The sequence below is a fragment of the Perissodus microlepis genome, chromosome 19, assembly GCF_051167445.1.
Source record: "Perissodus microlepis isolate ML-2025 ecotype Zambia chromosome 19, ASM5116744v1, whole genome shotgun sequence".
NCBI classification, from domain to species: domain Eukaryota; kingdom Metazoa; phylum Chordata; class Actinopteri; order Cichliformes; family Cichlidae; genus Perissodus; species Perissodus microlepis.
The window spans coordinates 19,804,766-19,824,338 of record NC_140479.1 but is presented as its reverse complement, the minus strand read 5'-3'; the positions used below and the strand labels follow the sequence as shown (position 1 = coordinate 19,824,338).

At 41.0% G+C, this 19,573-nt stretch overlaps 1 protein-coding gene across 2 annotated transcripts in view; it reads right to left on the bottom strand.

Moving 5' to 3' along the window:
* The window catches only part of otomp (otolith matrix protein), an 18,804-nt gene extending 3,242 nt beyond the window's left edge, over positions 1 to 15,562 (bottom strand). Inside the window, exons 1-10 of one of the 2 annotated variants that reach the window (XR_014798642.1) lie at positions 15,156 to 15,562; positions 14,528 to 14,664; positions 14,188 to 14,290; positions 13,827 to 14,012; positions 12,741 to 12,915; positions 12,028 to 12,095; positions 10,299 to 10,483; positions 9,796 to 9,967; positions 4,011 to 9,619; positions 1 to 3,901 (exon numbers count right to left, since the gene is read on the bottom strand). The exon at positions 1 to 3,901 is cut by the window's left edge and continues 3,242 nt beyond it. Coding sequence is in view for 1 of the 2 variants with exons in the window: in XM_084915238.1 (XP_084771364.1) it covers positions 9,609 to 9,619; positions 9,796 to 9,967; positions 10,299 to 10,483; positions 12,028 to 12,095; positions 12,741 to 12,915; positions 13,827 to 14,012; positions 14,188 to 14,290; positions 14,528 to 14,664; positions 15,156 to 15,246 (1,128 nt within the window). In the remaining variant the exon portion in view is untranslated. Of the gene's footprint in view, positions 9,620 to 9,795; positions 9,968 to 10,298; positions 10,484 to 12,027; positions 12,096 to 12,740; positions 12,916 to 13,826; positions 14,013 to 14,187; positions 14,291 to 14,527; positions 14,665 to 15,155 lie in introns of both variants that reach the window. The other variant, XM_084915238.1, reaches the window with a different exon arrangement.
* Positions 15,563 to 19,573: the final 4,011 nt, after the last annotated feature.

Here is a 19,573-nt window from a genome sequence, read left to right as displayed (position 1 = left end):
GAAACCTCACATTAAACAACACAAGAAAAAATTCTTAGACAATTGTATTACTACACAACGCCAAAGAACTTGTAAATCCAGATTCTCTCTACATGCTGTACTGCTCCCTCATAGCTTCATATTTGACTGATGGAGGTGGAAGGATGGGAAAATACATACAAATATATATCACCAACTCATATATATTTCTATCACAAACGGAAGTAATATGAATAGTGTGCAGAGCAAATTATTACAGTTCCACTACCCCACCAATCATTCTGTTGAATACATTAAAAATTCATGAATTAAGAGGTTTCAACATTATGCAGATTATGTACAAAAATCTGCAAAAAAAAAAACACCAGTTATCTCCAGGTGTCCAGGATTTGTTCCAGCTGAGAACAACCAATTATGAATTAAGAGGAAACCTGAGATATAAACTAATGTTAAAGAAAAAAAACAAACCAGTTTTTCTTTGACTGGAGTAAATGAATGCCAGTGATGTATTGAAGTTACATGGCACTTCTATCAAAGAAACATAAATTAATAAATATATAGATGTTTGATTTCTTTGAAATTATTGTAATTATGAAATACTGTCTTCTGTTGCAGCCTCAGTTTGTGTTTAGCTAAACATTGTATTATTTATGAGAGGTAGGCACGTATAAGCTGTTACTTCTGCCTACACACTTGTTTCCTTGTTTTTGAAAAATACTGTTTGTTTTGCTTGGAAATTGAATGAATTAATGAAATTAACAGGATTACACTACAGGAGAGTTTGAGGTTTTCTTTGGAAGGAAAACTGTCAAAGAGTATGGAGAGTCCAAGAGCAATGGAGAGTGGGCAGGCAGGTGAGTACAGGTGAGAGGAATGACTTCTTTTAATAACAGGTGAGGACCAGTGGGTGTTTCAGAAGAGTGCTTGCTACCAGTGAGAGGTCGGTTCTTAAATGGGCCGAATCTGAGCAACAACGACGTATGGAGGTCAGATCTAGACCCCTGAACCACTGAAGACAATCATTTTCACAACAATTGTTTTTAGTCAGCTGCTATAATGACCTATGGACTAAAATGGGAGCAAAAATGTGTATATTACTATATAATGTATAACGTACATGTTCATATAGGAGTGCTGGGATTAGTTAGTTCAGTTATGCTTTGTGTGTGGTTTCCAACATTCAAGTAGTGGAGATACGTTTTAAGATTTATAAATATACAATGTACGATCAATTACACAATGTAAAGTAATAGTTTAATGGTGGGAAGTTTAGCTGCCAGTAGTTTTCTGCTATACAAAAGGGAAATTTCTCACAGTGTGGCGCCACTGTCTACAAAAGTAGCACAAGGTCGAGGATTTCTAATGGGTTGTATTAACAAATGTGATGATTTTGTTCTGCTCAAAGTCTAAAGGTTTTAACTTTTAAAGTGCGCACTCAGTCCGGGGCTTTGGGAATCTACTTTATAAAGGTTCCGAGATGAAGAGGAAAAATTACAAAGTAGTAGACCAGCAGAAGACACTGGAGTTCTCATATCAGTCAGAAGTGGAGCTGCACACAAGCACACGGGCACGGTTCAACAGTCAAATTTGATTCTTTTTCTCACCCGAAACAAAGAGGTGCTCTTCCTCGTGGACAACCACCTACACCTGCATCTCATCTCATTGCAGTTGTTTGGTACCGCCTGAGTTTGGTGCTCAATTTTGTCACCTGAATGAATCACTTTAAAGCAACAAACACTTTACGTGCTGAATCCAAACATGCTTGTGAATGCAGGGAAAATATGTTTTCTGCCTGCTGTTGTCTTTGTTTCACATTCACCCTCATTTTTTCCCTTCCTTCCTTGCTCCTTGCATCTTCTGTCACATCCTTTCCCACCCCTTTTTCCTTCCTTTCTATTTTCTTCACTCACCCCATCTCTCTGTAATTAATGGTGCTTAAACGCAGCTCCAGCTGTCGTGGCATTGGGACTAAATCACAACAATCATGAGTTATTATCAGCAGCGTGCTGACTGATTGTGCTAATGTCTGTGCTGATCGTATTAATGCTGGGGCTGATTGGAAAACATCCATCATAATATTCCTGGCAATGAAGAGGTAATAACTGGCATTATCCTGATAATGAAAATGACTGTTAGGCTGAAGATTAAAACTTAACAGTGATAACAAGGGACTTCATATTTGGGAGAGCAGGAGGAGAAATTGCTGCTCTGCTGCTCCCTGTCTGCTCCCTCTCTCTCATGATGTCCTTGCCTCTTCTCCTTTACCTTTCATCCCGTTTACTAATCACCAAGTAAATGCTTCATTTTGTTTGCTTCACATCATTTCTTTATCTCTTCTCCATATTCACCATCTTGAGCTTTCTTTGTGAATGCTCCTCCTTTTGCCACACAGTTTTTCTCCCTATTTTGTCCTTAATTTATTTTATTTTTTTTGCTTTCCTCGTTAACCCTCCTAATTCCTCCTCTTCAGTCCTTCTATTTCTGTGTCCTTCTTATTTAACATCCCAACAGCTTATCCTCCCTTTTCCGGACTGTTTGTCCTTTCCCCCGTCTGCTCATTCTTCATCCTATTTGTAGAAATCCTCCCTCCTCCTTCCTCATTTTGCCTGCTTATTCTCTGACAATCCACCTGTTTTTTTTCCCCCTTCTTCTCTTTCCTCATCTTCTCTTGTCTGACAGCCCACCTGCTTTTCCTCCTCATCCTCCCAGACTCTCATTGTATGTGTGTGTGTGTCTGTGTATTTCTCTTTCTCGCTCTATATCCCCACCTCCATAGCAGTAAAGGAGCCCTGTCCATTTATGAGAGAGAGAGACTGATGGGGAGGTGTGGGAGGGAGTTTCAAGAGTTTTAATGAGTCGGTGCTCACACTTGTGACAGGAGGGGTAAGTGATGGAAAATTAATCTGTTTTAGAGAGACAGGAAGTAAGTGTGTGTGTGTGCGGATGTGCATATGGGAGTTTTTGGGGGGATTTTGCGTGTGTGTCTCTGTGTCTGAGTGCTGTTTTCCTATGAGAATTCACTGGCTCACCAAGCAGAGACATTTTTAACTTGTACAATCAATATGAGTGGGTGCGTGTATACGTAGTGTTTTGTGTGTGTGTTATTCTGATGAATGGCCAAGCTCTTAATGTTCTCAACCACTCTGTGGACTAACTAGACTATTTAATCACCCTCTCTCTCACCCCCCGCCTGCTCCTCTCTGTTTTTGCCTCTCTGCCAAAGCTCAGTGTACTGCTGAGGTAAGACAACACCTATTGTACAGTATGTTATTCGTGTGCATGTGTGTGTGTGGTGGGAGAGGTGGTGAGGGGCGGGAGGGAGGAGTTTGTGAGCATTAGCGCTGCATCAGTCAGTGTCCAGCCTGCTGGCTCGTACACCTGTCGGCTCGTTATGGAGCGCAGGAACAGGAACAGGCATGCGGAACATAAATCTAACACACACTCGCACGTACGGCATGCAAACACACCTTCACACATCCTTGTTATACTTGTGTTTGACTCAAACTCACTCTCTAACTTCCTTTAACTTCTCCTGTCACCGCTAATTGCCTGAGTGCCGCCATTACCTTAACTTTCACGCTTAATGGTGACACTTAAAAAACACTTTTCGTAATGTGGTTTGAGAAAGGGCTGGTCACAAATTAGTCTTTCACCTAGAATTTATAAGGTAGTGAATATACTGTAGTGTGCATGCATGCACACACACACACACACCTTGAAGAACAGACCTGTAAATTTACCTGTAATTGGAGGTGGGTGTTGGCTCCCGAGTCGATCAATTGGCATGTGGTTGAGCTCGAAAAGGTGTACGTGCATGCGTGCGACTATGGCAGTAATGAGCACTGAGCCATGGGATGCCCAAAGGCAAGGTTCCTTAACAGGGTCAGACTCAAGGACGTCTGGCACGGTTCCACACGCCCACCTACAGTACGCACACACACATAAAACATACTGGACCAGCAGACTGCAAGCTGATCGAGCACCATTAAACAATGTGAGGAAACAACATGCTTTTTGTGCATTACACTCACCCATTGGCTTTTCTCTCGTTGTCTGTCTTCTCTCTCTCTTTTATGCTCACACACACACACACACACACACACACACAAGCACACACGGTGAAACACCCTCTATTCGTCCCCAAACGAACGGGAGATTCACGCTCCACTAGCAAAGACTCTCAAAGTGTAGGTTATTAATGAGAGCATGTCCTAACAACATTACAGAGCTACTGCCCCATGGACGAGAGAGGAGAGTGAAAAAGTGTGTGAGTGGAGAAGAAGAGAAAAAAGGGCAGAGAACAAGAAGTGCCAGAAAAGAAGAATATATGAAAGAAGAGGAGGAGAAGAAGAAAAGGGGAAAATGAAGGAGGTGAAACACTTAAAGAAAAAGGGTAAATTGGAAACAGAGGGGGGAAGTGAAAAAACATGACAGAAAAGGAAAGGTGAAGGAGAAAAGAGATGAGAGAGAAGAGACTAAGGTGGAGCAGAGGTAAGCGTGGGAAGGAAATTTGGGGGTGCAGGGAAGATTTAGAAGAAGGGGAGAGAGGAAAGATGGCAAGAAATAGAGGACACAAGACACGAAAACAAAAACTGATGAGTAGAACATCAGAGAGGAGAAAAGAGAAAGGGACTGGACACAGGGAAGAAAAGGGCGAGCAGAAAGGTAGACACAAGGACAGAAGAGAGCAAAAAAAGAGAAGTGTAAATGCGAAAGAAGGGAGAAAATTAAAATGAAATGAGAAGAGGAAAGTGAGAGGAAAGTGAGAGGAAAACTGGAAAAGAGAGGATGCTGAAACACCCTGAGGAGCGTCAGCAATGTGTATGCCCTCTGGCATTATAATGGTTTTATTGGAAAAAGCATTAATGAATACACGAACACTGCTGAGTGGACAGTGCCATCTAGTGTTTTAAATTTAAAACCCTGAGCGTGCATCTTCTGTCACGCTCCTTACACCTATGCACTCTACACTGCATAAACGTCCTCCTCCCCACCACTTCACATTTAAACAATCTGCTGCTTGTGGTCATTTTTCACCCAGTTTGGGCCGTATTATGGATGCAACATGTGTGTGTGCATGTGTGTGTTCATGCTTGCCATGCTTGGCTGTTATTGGGCAAGTGATCTTGGGAGCATTGTGGAAGCAGAACGATAAGCCTGGTGTCACTGGCGTCTAATCATACTCTGTGTTCCTTATCAGCTCTGGGCTCAGGAGACGGAACAGAGGAGAGAGATAGGCGGAAGAGGAGGAGGAGGCGGGGGGTATGGTGGGAACTATGGAATGGAGAGGGAGAAGTGAGGAGCAAGAGGGTTAGGTTGAGGGTGAGGTCGATAAAGAGAGGTGAGGGGAGAAAAACGTGAGCGATGAGAGCTGTGAGAAGGGAACAGAGGACATTAGAGAGGAAGAGGTGGAGATTTAAGGGTCTACTGCACTAAAAGCATATAAAGAACTAGTGCCAAGTTCTGTGTCCTGACTCACCTCACCACCCACACAGCACAAACCCACTGTGTGTAAGAGGATCTGCTAACCCATTGCAGCTTCCAACTGCATGCACACACTTGTAGCCTGTGTGTGTGTTTTAGGGTTATCAAGAGTGCTAAGGATGGGTGGTAATTGAATAATGACAGTAACGCCTCTGATGGATTACCTGTCACTCCTCTCCCCTCTCCCCCTCCATCACTGTCATCCCCTTCATCTTTGGCGCTCTCGCCTGGCAACCTCCGGTCAAACCATTCGCGCCATCACCCGTGTCAGCGCAGATGAAGACACCCACAAACACGCAAGATGACACTAAACACAACTTTTGTAGGCATTATTGTATTAAAAACAATAGGAAAAACATCCAGAGGTTTCATTTACGTTAAAAGTTTAAACTGCGAGTATTATTAGCTAAGGCTAGCAAAATAACATTAGCAACTGAAGTGGTTCTTTTATAAATGGCTCCAAAGTGTTCAGGCTGATTTATAGTTGTGTTACAGCCACAGCCTGTGGCCTGACGTACACCTTCACAGAAATCTTACCACTTGCAGCAACAGACCACAACTTTGCTGAGGTGTAAACACAGTAGTTTGATGAATGTATAGTAACCGAAATGAAATTTATTAAGCTTTCATTTTATCTAGCTTCTTCACAATGTTAATGCAATAGCCAGGATTTTTCCTATGCTAAATGTGCTGTTTACTCATTTTGCCTCTGCAGCATGTTCATGGATAGGAGCTTGTCCGTGTGCTGCATATCACTTATTTAGCGACTTAGAAATACGCGGTAGTGCGCACACATTAAAAACGTTACAGTTTTACTGCTGTTTGTGTGCACTTCTGCTATCTTGGATCATGAATTTGGGGTTTGGTGGGTCTTCTCTGACTTTCTGAGTTTGTGCTGCACATTTCCCAGTTTCAGTAATTCTCTGAAGTAGCTTGTGAGTGCTTGTTGACAAGTCTTCACGTTCCATGCAAACTAGAGGTGATCACATACAATCTGCTGGCAATCAAATCAAGGAGTTTTATGCCAGACTGTCAGGGAATACACATTTTCCACTTGTGACTCGTGGTTGCCAGTGTGTCACAAATTGGTCTCTAGGCCAGTATGACTGGGGCTTTAGCAACTGATTTTCTGGTGACCGCTGTCAACTTCCAGCAATCGCTTGACAACTGGGGAACACCTCACCTGGTCATTGCCAGATGGTTATGGATTGGCTTGTAAGCATGTGTATCTGGTGACTTGTTTTCTTGATACTTTATTATCAGGATTAATTATCACAGATTCAAAGTGTTGGACACATGAATGCCACATGGTGAGTGTTGATGTGTCTGCAAACCCTCAATCCAGTCATAATAGACAAACTACATAATACACGTCTTTGTAGTAAAGTGTTAAAAACAATGACATCTGCACACTGGAGCCAATGTTTGTGCTCGCTATGTGTTCTTTTTGTGTGTGAACTTTTTGCTCCTTTTCCTGTTCAAGCATCTTTTTATACACATTCATCACTCAGCCCATGCACAACTGCTGTTGACCTGTTTGGGCTACTGCACAAAATAACATCTAAATGCTTAAGATCTCCTGCTATCTGGACCTCTGGTTATACATAAGGCTTCTTGTTAGATAGTCTAATAATCTTATTGGAGGTGTAATGGCCTTTCTAGTTGTGCACAAAGCCTCTGTATAGGTAGAATTCCCATAATCCCTCTCTCTTTGTAATCAAAGACATACACAAAGCCAAAGCAAGACAATAAATCCAGCAAAAGTTTCTATTATGTTGGCAAAGCAATGCAGACACATCAGTGCACAAATATAGATGCAAACAGCTACAGTATGCTTTGCTATAAGTGCAAAAAAACGCTCCATTTCTAAATGACTAATTATCACTTTCCAACACTTGCACTGACATGCTCCCTTCTCTTATATACTCACACTCAAGTTTCAGAGGACTGAATTGAATTAGTTGTTTTTATTTGTGCATCGCAGCAAAATGGGCAGCAAGAGAGCTGAGGATTGAGAATGATTGCAGCACTCTGCTGCAATGCAGTTCAATCTATAGTATCTGCTCACTTCTAAATGATACTGCTCCATCAAAAACATGGGCTTTCTCTAAGCCGCTGGCATTGTAAATCTGGTAGCTTTGCCAGCAGGTGCATTTAGCCTACCCTGAATGGAGCTCTGTTTGCACATGTAGACCACCTATGAAGATAGTGTGTCTCTGATTCACCTGTCCACCTGGGAGGTGCTTCTCGCTAACCGAGTGAACACCTGAGCCTTTGTGCTTTACTGCTTCTTTTTATCCTCTTGTGTCCCTCTCCAAATGACTGAGAGGGAGCAAAGTAACTATTTTTGAGTAAATGTGTGTGCAAGAGGCAGCCAGAGAGTGGGTGATGAAGCAAAAGAGCTGATATCAAATCTAATTCATTTCCACACAGATATATAGCTGTTTCGGGATAATTAGAAGCCAGCATGAAAAGAAGAGAGGATTATTCTCTTTATCGTCATTCGTTTAATTGGTTGAAAATAAAGAAGGTTTGCAGCACTACACATTCACAAAGAGACGAGTATTTACATCAAGCCTCTTTTAAGCCTGTTGGACAAAAGTAGCAACAAACAGCACCAAAACCAGAGTTGAAGAAATACAACAGAAATGCACACACAAAAAAATCTGCCACCAAATTTCTGCAAATTATCTGTTGTACCAGCTGTGGATTCTTCATGCATGACGAGGTCTAAAGACCACAGTTTGATGAGGAGAACTTCATCCGGCTTATCAGTTGATTGCCAAGCTCAGTGATGCGCTATGTGGAATAACATGAGAAGGACATGAGGTGAAAAGCCCACAATTACAGTACACGATTCAGTAGGTCAAGTAAGGTCAAACTGGTTGCGTCTCTTTAATTATAGAGCCTTATAAATGCTTAAAGATGCTGTTTTGTTTTTCTTTTTGTCAATTGCAGTTACAATTTCTTCACAGATAATTTCTTTAGTAATTCCCCAGGACAGTTTTTTTAATAAGATTAAATTCAAAACTGACTAATTAAACATCCTGCTGTTAGTAACTCTTACACATTATCATTATCATCATCTCACTACTGGTGGTAATGTTAAATTATAAATGACATATTATAGGAAAACCCCCCCACATGTGTATAAAGACAGGAGTGTGGGAGAGGCTGCAAATCTTGAGGAATCTGGGTGACGCAAATGTTGTCACAGATGAGAAAATTATCATTTTTTTAAGACTCCCTCAAGGGTCATTGAAGGCAACTCAACTCAAAGTCCTCCCCCTTTTCTAATCGTAAGGTGTTAAAATACACTGTGAGCTGACACAGCCTGGATCACCATACCGGACGTGAGAAAGCAGTGATCCAAAGGAGTAAGCTATACAAGGCATGGGAAAGCAGGAATGCTATCAACACTAATGCACATATGCACTCACACACATGCACAAACAGTATAGTATGCCAGAGCACCAATTAGGGCATTAATGGCTGTGGGAAACAAAAGTGTATACTCTATTTCTCTCCCTCTCTGTGTCTCTCTCTCTCTCTCACACACACACACGCACACACACACACACATACAGTAACTGAGACTTCTAAGCAAAAAGTTAATAGCACCCAGTTGTTCAGTGCCAGAGACAGACCCTGTGGGAGTGAGGTGGAAGGGTGGTACCGAAGCTTAGTCTAATGAAACAAGCCAAGAAGGCTGCAGTTTCCCAACAAATATACAGGGCAGCAAATGTTAAGAGAATTTTTTTTGGTATGTGTTAATCAAACACAAAAGAAAAACCACAACAATCATTAACTTTTTTTGTCCTATCCCTTTCTTTTCTACACTTTCCCCCCCCAGCGTCCTTTAAAAAACATGTTCAATTTTAGTTATGTTTTAACAGCCAACTAGCCACTCTTTAACCTTGTCATAACCTGCCAGCAAGCATATTAAAAGACATAAAAGTTTGGAGGAGGGCAAGGATATAATATTAAAGATTGGGTGGTGAAATGCAGGGGGGGAAAAAACATTAATAAAGCAAAGCTAAAAGAAGAAAATATGGTGAGACGGGGGACACAGATGGCAGGGAGGGAGGATGGAGAAAGCGGGATGGGGTGGAAGATGATGTGCTGGATGTCTTCCTCCTCTTCCATCAGCAGAAGCCTGGTGGTGGGAGAGTGCAATAATGAGAACAGCTGCAGTGGATGCGCTCACAGATACACACACACACACAAAGCAAAAAACACTCCTCCAGCCACTTAGCCACCCACTCTTCATCAGCAATTCCACATAAACACATTTTTACACACAGGCAAATAGGCACACGTCATCACTCTTACCCTCACACTCGAAGGCTTGCAGCACAGTGGTATAAGTGGGGCCCAGCCAAGAGGAGTAGCTACCCAGAACTCTCTGCAGGTGGTGGGTGGCATCACTGAACAGCAGATCGGATTGGCCATAGCCTGCTGAGCTGAACAGGCTGAAGCCCTCCGTGGCATTGCCAAACACATTCTGCAGGAGAGAGGAAGTGTGTGACTGCGCTTAATGCATGAGGGCATGCATGGATGTGCGTTGGTGTTCTGTGTACATGAGTGTCTTTCAGATTGTGTGTAAGTGCAGGCTGGGCGGATCAGCACAGGACGTATCAATCATCCTGGAGTCTCCCACACACTGAGTACGGAGGAAGGGTGACAGTTTAGCAGATACCTGCGTACTAAGATGTGCAGATAAATAGCACAGGCTCCAGAGATCCACACACAGATCTGTGGAAAAACGTGCATACACACACACACACTCTCACACACACAAAAGCAAAGCACATGCAGCTTATGCCCACACCCACCTGTAAGCGTTCCAGGTACTTCCAGACACGGCACTTGTCCTCCATACGCACCACCACAGCGTCGGCAGGGACTGCGGCAATGTGGCATCGTTCATACTCCTCCAGACCGGCATCCGTTCCATCAGGACACAGCAGCTTCAGGTCCTCCACCTCCAGATCCAGGGCCCAGGACTCTTGGTTCTTACCTGGGCAAGAGAGGAGATATATAAACAGGAGATTGGGATTTTGGGAAATGCACATTTGATTTCTTTCACAGCGTTACATAAGACAACTGGAACCAATCTGTCTGTTAAATGTAAAGCTCAGCTACATTAAGACTACAAACAGTTAGCCTGACTATTAAGGGATTAGGTATCTCTGACTATCACAGAGCAAAGTCCACATGCCAACGCCTCTAAAAGCCAGTAATGAATATGCACTTTCTTTAACATGGTTTTACTGTGGTTTAGAGAAACTAGTGTATTTCTTGGCCAGCTGTAGAGATATCCTGGGTCCTCATCATGATGATAAGATTACAGTAAGTTGTGGGTTGCCCGTTTAGCTCAGTGGGTGAGCAGGCGACCATGTGAAAGAAAGTAGCAGCCTCAGTTAGAGTCTGAACTGCAGCCCTTTGCTGCATGTCTTTCCCTCTCTCCCTTTCCTGTCTGTCTACACTGTCTCTGTCCAATAAAGGCTAAAATGCCACGAAAATAATATTTAAAAAAAGTTTACAGTAAGTATACCAAGGCATAGTTGTCCATATAATTGCACGGTCTCCCTCTGAGTTAAGTCTAAGGAAAGTAACATCATATGCATTGACCTCATCTAAAACCATTTGAAAGCTGTAATGTTTAGTATGTGATTTTTCCTCATACACTGAATAAGCTATTTACATTAACTAAGAACTACTTTAGTTTTTTATTTTCTTTTGTGCATTCATTAATTTGTTTATGATGACACATTTATCAAACAGTGCAATCCTGACTTCTGACTAATTTACCAATATTTTATATGCCATTTTTGTCAGATTTGGTCGGTCCCCTGAGAATTTTAAAAAGGGAAACAAAACCCTGTTTAACAAAACAAACAACTGTGTGAAAAAAGGGTAAACCACCTTGAAGCCTACAGTGTTCTCAGACAACAGCCCAGACCTTCTGTGTTTTCCTGACCTCTGTTAATCGTTCTGACTCTGGACATTTCTGAACCATATGATAAAACATGCTTCGTTAAGCAGCGACAGCATTTTGTGGAGCTGGCGTCAAACTGCTCCTTCTCGGCTATACCAGCAGAGCCTGTGTAGCGTGACGGCGATAATGATCGCCATTAATTTTGGATGTTGCCCAAAGCAGAGGAGCAGATGCAGCAAACAGAGAATTAGGGCACTTCACTGCTGGACAAAATGTCTGCAACTCTGTGACTATCCTGTGTGTGCGTTTGTGTGTGATATCTGTTTCTTTTTCATTCTCACTCTTATCTTCTCTTGTTTTCAGATTGCTTACTTTTCTCTCCGCCTCACATTCCCACATATTATCATATGACATCATAATTACAGTGCAATCCGATCACTGTATTCCACTTTCTGTAAAAAGCACAAATGCATTATGAAACACTGACATCCTATGTCTTAACAGGGAGTTGCACCCTCTGCATATTCCAAGCAATGTAATCACAAATTGAGACATTATAAAAATTCTATCACACAACAACGGCTATCATAGTCTCTAAAATAAACAATATTTTGCACACTGACCATCCAAATTGTCAAAGACTGTTGTGTGTTTGACAAAAGCCACGTCGCCGAGGTTCTCAGCCACGCACCTGAACGAAAACACACAAACAGCAAGACACATTCAGTCTATAAATAGATTGAAATATGAATGAAATCAGCACAGTTGCCAGCGTGCTACTGTTAACACACTCTGGAGACCATAAGTAAACTCCCTCTGCCACTTACTGTGGCACTTTAAGAAATCACCCCCTGTAGTTCTTTTGTTCTCCTCTGAAGTACATTCAGTACTGTGCCAAAGACTGTTCTGCACAGACGGCAGTACTGCACAGCACAAACAGTATTATATATTTATATTTTAATACATACATGATTTTTTAAACAAATTATGCGACACAATCACAGGAACTGTTAGATTTATTATTTTCTGTTCTCTTATTTTAATCTGGTTGTGTGTTCCATCTGTTCACTATATATATACATATATATATATATATATATATATATATATATATATATACACACACACACAGTAATTTGTCACTGTATTGTTATTATCTCTACTGCATACCTTCAGATAAGGCATACACTAGAGTTCCACTATTATTTTCTTTATGGAGGCAGCACGCTGGGATGGATATAAATTGAGGGCAGACACAAAGGCAGCAGTCATAACATCTACTTCACCTCTGGGTGCTGTTGTTGTATTATTTCCCATGTTACTAACGTCAGTGTACCTCAGAGCTCCTGATTCTCCGTAATGCCGCTCTCTGTGGTTGTTGGCACAGATGTGTCTGTCGTTCTCGTCTCCTATACAGGCCTCGCAGAGGTTCTTTGGATTGTTGCCTCTGGGATCGTGCTGGGGATCCTTAATCCCCGGCACGCAGCTATAGCCGAAGAAGTTCCCCACCACTAACAATAAAAAGACACAGACACCAAAGAATACTTGAAAAGTCTTCTGCACTTTCATGCTTAAGGTTTTTGTCCTGTTTATAAACTATTGCATGGTTAGCATATGGACCATACAAGGCTACAGAACGCTCTAAACTCAGTTCCTTCTGCTATTGTTGGGTTAGTATGATGTAATTGAGAGGGGATATCCTTATTGTGGTCATCTTAAGCTCACACTACTGTGATCACAGAAGAAATCTCAGACAGGATGAACTGTGAGTCATGCCCAACTACTCAATTCCAAGAGTTAAGAGAGTCCAAGAATAAAAATATAGTACTGGAAATGACCATAAAGGGTCCCTGTCAAAGTAAATAACTCAGGTCCACTTGTCTTTCTTTTTCATCTTCCCACTGTTGAATTTTATAGTTTGCTATCAATATCACAAGACTTTAAAAGTCAGATTTATCTTTTTTTGTGCAGTTTAAATTTACCTACTGATTTAAAATTAAATAAGTATGAGCCTCTTCACTGTTTGGGACCTCACGTGCAAGTTATGCTCAGCCAAAAATGTATTTTAAGACCAGTCTCTACAAGATTTGGATGCTGGATTTTTATAGAAAAAAAGACCACACTAAATTCTTGATGGTTGGGAACCATGTGTCCAGAGCACCATAATAATAAACTTTAAGAGACAGCATTTTTCCTGTTTATCTTTCCTTCTGATTTTTTATTGCGTTTCCCCTTTTATCCCCTTATCCACCTCACCTGTTGTGTGACTGTCTCCTCTCCTTGCATCTCCAGCCTGCCTCATTTCTTCACCTCTTTGTTCCCCTTCACTGCTTTCCCAGTTTCCCCTCCTTGCATTGAACATTTCATACACCTTCCACCAAAGCACACCTACACTTATATCACCCTGTCCCCTCTGACTCACCTCTCGGGAAGTTGCACTGCTCTCCTACACTGATTTGGGATGTGTTGACCAAATAGCCAATGGGAACAGTCCACCCCACTGTGGTTCGAATGCCGGGGTGACAAGAGCTGCGCTCATGCATCTCGAGCAGGGACAGGTCTGAGGAGGAGCGGCGCGCCATTGCCACCACATAGTAGCTGATACCATCTACAGAAGAGACCAAAAATGAAAAATAAATAAAAGGAATCAATTTTCAAATTGGGATTAAGCAGTGGGTGCAAGAAAGTATTTTGTGTGCACAGTATCTGCATTTTGACATAAGCTGCAGAGACTTCAGTGCCTTCCTGTGTCACCTGCTGCAGACCTTAAACATGTGACTTACCTACACCATTGTAGGACTCTCCTGCAGCAAGCTCCAGGCCATGGCAGAAACCAGCAGCATAGATGTCATCTCCAAACATGGAGGCTGCATCTGCAGTTCCATTCTGAGCAAAATATATATTCATATTTTTATATTTCACATTTTATGTCTCACAGATACTTTCTATTTTCTTTTGTAGTCACTTTTTAGATATAACAGTTCCTATTAATGTTAAGAAATTTCAACTGCCATGCATCTGACAGAGCTGATATAAAAATTAATTAAATAAAATAAATGAAATGAAATGTAAGACAATTTTTTGGTAAGAATCTACTTTCCCCATCAGTTGTTCTTTGTGTACCTTGATTTTTTCCATACAGTCCCTGGTGTTTAAGCCACGGACACACTGCAGTGTTCCTTTTAGATTTCGGGCTGTAGCGTTTCCGGCCAAATCCAGACACTTCTGCTCCTCAGCATCAGACAGCACACACCAGGAGACTTTTCAAACACAGTAGGGACAAGTTGCAAATTACACATGTGCAAACTTTAAACAGTTAGACCTCAAATTCCACAACTCATGCAGTTCTGCCACTAAAGCCTCCCTTTAAATATACAAACAAGCAGGATTTGATCACTGATGTGTTTAGCATTAACCTCCTAGGACCTGGCGTCCACATATGCTGACTACATATTTTGGGTTGTCTAGACCAAAATACCAAATTTTGCTCTACAAGGGCCTGATATCCACTTACGAGGACGTTACACTGCCACTGTTCTATCGAAATTTAATGTGAATGTCCTCATATGTGAATCTCATTTTTCTCAGAAACAAAAATAAGGTAAAAAAAAAAAAATCACGTAATTCTTTGTTTTTACATTCATCAGGTCCAAATCAGCCCAAATAGCAAAGAGAAATTAAAAATGCATGCCATGGAAGAGTTCGGGTCTTAGGAGGTTAATCTGACTATCCAACAGTATTAAATTGATACCTGTAGTTTTTTGATTGGAGAGACATCTGACATACAGAAGAGGCAGAAAAAGCAGGAACGCTGAAAGCAGTCTTCTCCCTGGATACTCCATGTCAGCTCTGGAGGGAAACCTGCTTGGGACTAACTCGCTAACACAGCTGAGATGAGGAACAGGTGGAATACATTAAGAAAAGTCACTTGTTTGTCCCTTCCCTCGCTTATTATTTGGTCTTAGGCAGAGAGAGGGTGAAAGGTAAGAGAAAGAGATAGGTAGGCTGACTGTAGAAGAAACCATCACATTATTCCTCTTTCCCCGCCTCTTCAGTTGAAAGTCCTAGCAGATAATCCTTCCTCCATCTCATGACAGCAGTATAGCATTTCCCTCTCTAATTATCCACTGAGACTTATCCCTAGTGGAGTGGATAGTGGTAGAAACATGCAGGCTCGGAGCAGTTCAGGTCACCTGGCACAGAGTGTCGACCGGGGGTCTTTAATTAAAGAAAGCTGCGGATAATGTGTCTCTGTGCTGGAGCTCTGTTCCTGGAGAATAGATACTGGCTGGGTCTTGCTCTGACTCACTGGAGACCTAAGCCTCAGGTAAGCAGGAACAAACAGCACTGGCCATTGTTCATGGCCAACGGACCCTGTGGAGGGAAAACGTATTGGATACTTGATACAATTCTCCTTTTCGCTCTCTGCTCTGCACGCACATAATAACACATCCACACGCGTACACACAAACACACACACACAGAAACTCACTGCCATTTTTCTTGACATCTACTGTGCCAATCAATAATTGAAGGAGTCTTCAGAGGTGAAAAGTGAAATTAATATATCATTGAGTCCATATTTTAGGTGCAGTATTATGTAATAATAGATCTGCATGAGAGCTCAGGGCATGAAGAGTCCTATTGGTTTTCATGAAACTTTTCAGGAAGAGGAAAGTTGGGAGATCTGATCTTCTGCACACTTCAGTGAAGGGACAGGGAGCACAGAAGGACTTTTGAAGTCTAGCACTCACATAATACTGGTGATTAAATGTGGAGTTTTGAGAAATTAGTGAGAGAAAATAGGGTTTTCCCAAAAGAACTTGTTTAGATGAGCTTCTGAAATATTCAGATCTTTATCTTTAATCATTTGGTTCATATCAATAACTGTGCTATTTTTCCTTTTTTCTATTAATTTATTTACCTTGCAAGCAAGCAAGCAATGTATTTATATAGCACTTTGGGAACAACACAGCTGAACACAAAGTGCTGTACACTTGGCATGTCAAATGATACAAAAAAAAAAAAAAGATTTACCCAAAATAAATAAATAAAATAAATAAAAACTTAAAATAATAAAATAAGCACAAATAGCACAAAAAAGTATAAAATGATAATTAGAATTAAAAACAATAAAATGAGCACAATAGATTAAAAACAATAAAATCAATAAAATCAGGGTCATACAGTGTCATATGCCAAGGAGTAAAAATGGGTTTTAAGACGCGTTTTAAAACCACCATTGATCACCATCACTGTAAATGCTAGGATGCGAGGATGAAGACAGCATGAAAACATAGGCAAAAAGACAGATCAATTCAAAATGCTCTGTAAGGCTAATGCTAGCGTAGCAATGGCTCTACTGAGTCAAGTTCAGCCAACAGAAACCTGGCAGATCAGGTGACCTTAACACCTGCTGAAGGCTCAGCCAATGCCTGTCTTATCTTATACAGACATGTTATTTATGTTGCTTCTGCCTGCATAAAGCCTGATAACCTGTTTAGATGGACCTCTGCAATCTGCAAGTTGTTTTGCAACCAGCTGCTCCATTCATACTTAATTTAATGTTTGTTGTCTCTGCTGTTCCAAGAGGGAGTCTTGCTGCTCCTCGTCCCGCTTTTGCCTTTCCACATCAAAGCTGCATTGGCAAAATAATTACTAGAGATGGAATGATATTTGCCTTGCAATTGAGAACAATAGCAATTTTGAGGTCAATATCTTGCTCAGCACATTCAGGAGGAATGTGACCTACTCTGTACTATATGCAGGAGTTGCAGGAGACAGATGTCTTAAAACTGAAATAGAAATGTGACCCACCGGGATGGATCACTACTGAATGTTAATTAAGAAGCATTTCTTTATCAGTTTTAAAGAGGTACAGAAACAAAAACCCTGACATGCATAAAAAGTGTGTCACAGCAAGAAGTTAGACCTGACCTTATTGCAGTGTATCACTCTGAATAATTAAGCAGCAAATCATTTGATAACTGGTTCATAATTGAAGAGAATCAAACTCATCTAAATGTAGTCATTGCCAACTTTTTCCCAGAAAATAACAGTGTCCCTCCAGGACATTTACAGCACCCGTCTCACTAAAAAAGCCCTTTGCATAGCGGCTGATCCCACGCACCCAATGCAAAGCTTCTTCAAGCTGCTGCCGTCAGGGAGGAGACTGCGGAGTCTCCAGGCCAGGACCAGCAGACTGAAGGACAGCTTCATCCATCAGGCTGTCAGGAAGCTTAACTCCCTTCCGATTCTGCCCCCTCTCCCCTCTTCTCCTTCACGGTCTCACTGAACTCTGTCACACACACTCACACACACACACTCTCTGACTTCACTCACTGGCCTGCACCAGTTACCAGTCACTTTGTGGAGCATTGGACTGCCATTATCTCATAAGACTTTGTTGTTATACTATCTCTTACCGTATATTACTAAATCTCCATTTGCACTATTTGCTTATTTGCACTACTCTGCCTGGTTTACACTCAATGTCATTTATCCTTACTTGAATATTGTATATTGTATATTGCATAGCTTTCTTGTTATACGTAAAATTGTATTGTATTTATTTAAATTTTTATTTTTAATTATTTTATTTGCATTTTTTAATCACTCTCTTATATTTAAATGTTCATTTGCTATTTCACCTAGGGTTTGAGAGTAACGAAATTTCTATTCTCTGTATGTCCTGTACATGTGGTAGAATTGACAAATAAAGTTGACTTGACTTGACTTGTAATGTGAAGTTCACCAACTTTTATCAAATAAAATAATCAGCAGTTTTTGCACAAATTTCTTAACTGGGAAACAAAGATTGCATCATGTCTGAATATTGCTCCTAATGGAAGTCACTGGTTATTTTTAGTCTTGTTTCTATGTCTGTGTATAATAGCAGCAATAACAGCTGTAATAATAGCAAGAAAGTCTCCCCCACACAGACCAAAGTATAAGCGAACTGTAAGATTTTTTTGAGCTAAAATTAAAGGTGAGTTCATAACTTTTCCTCTGGGTTGTTGCTGTGAGTCATAGTTTGTATTTGGAAAGCCTGTGCTCTGACACTAGTCCTCTACTAAGTCTAAATTTAGTCTACTCAAGTGAGACAAAAACAGATATTTGCCAGTGTCTTTAACTTGAATATGATGACATGATACATAAATATAGGTTTCGATGGTTTCAGATTTTTTGATTACAATCTGATATAGGTAACAGGAGGTTCAGTGCTTAGTTCAATAGTTTAGAGGTTGGTGCTATCCCTAATATGTGATGCTTTGCTCATGTGTCTTTTTCCTGATGTGAGAAGATTGAATAGGTGATGTGCAGGGTTGGAGGGGTCAGTGATGATGCTTCCAGCCTTCCTGGTGATTCTGGTGCCATAGTGTGAAGCTATGGAAGATAGCCCTCAACCAATGACCTTGGAGGCTCTACTTACTACTTTTTCAAGCAATTGTTTGCCCTGATTGGTTGTGTTACTATACCAAGTCAGGATGGAGAAATTAATCCATAACAGTTCTATACAAATGAATTATACTTTCCCAACTAACCCTGTATTTCCTTGGTTGGAGGAAATAGAGCCCCAGGTGCGCTTTACTAACAATGTGAAACAGTGTTTAAGTCCCATGATGAAGACTTGTATAGGCACATGTAGCCTCTCAACAACCGGCCCGTTGATAGAGAAAGAGATGTTGAAATGCCTTCTTTATAAAGCCAAAAATAGTTTTAGATGTGTTCAGGATCAGCTGTCTGGTATCCAGATTTGATCCAGATTTGATATAGATGCATATGTGACCTTTTAAAAATGTATTTATTGAAATTCAGCTTATGTAAATAAGTGATTTAATACAATGCACACTCTTTCAGTGTAAAATTATCACTGCTGGATTTTTTTTTTTTATCAATGTAAGAGGATTTAAGCAGGTTTAATACTGTAGCTGGTCACCGTGGGGCAAACTTTAATAGCTCAATGCATCTTTGCGTCATTTAATCTATAACAATACATAATATTCTAAACATTGATCTGAGAATTAACAAGGGTATGTTGTGAAGTAAAAAGCGAATCTTTCACTATTAGAAACCAGCATCATGCTAAAAAATGCACTTAAATTCAATAAGTGCTTACACAGACGTGTAATGATTGCAGCTTAGGGCCCATTGAGCAGCATTTACTGA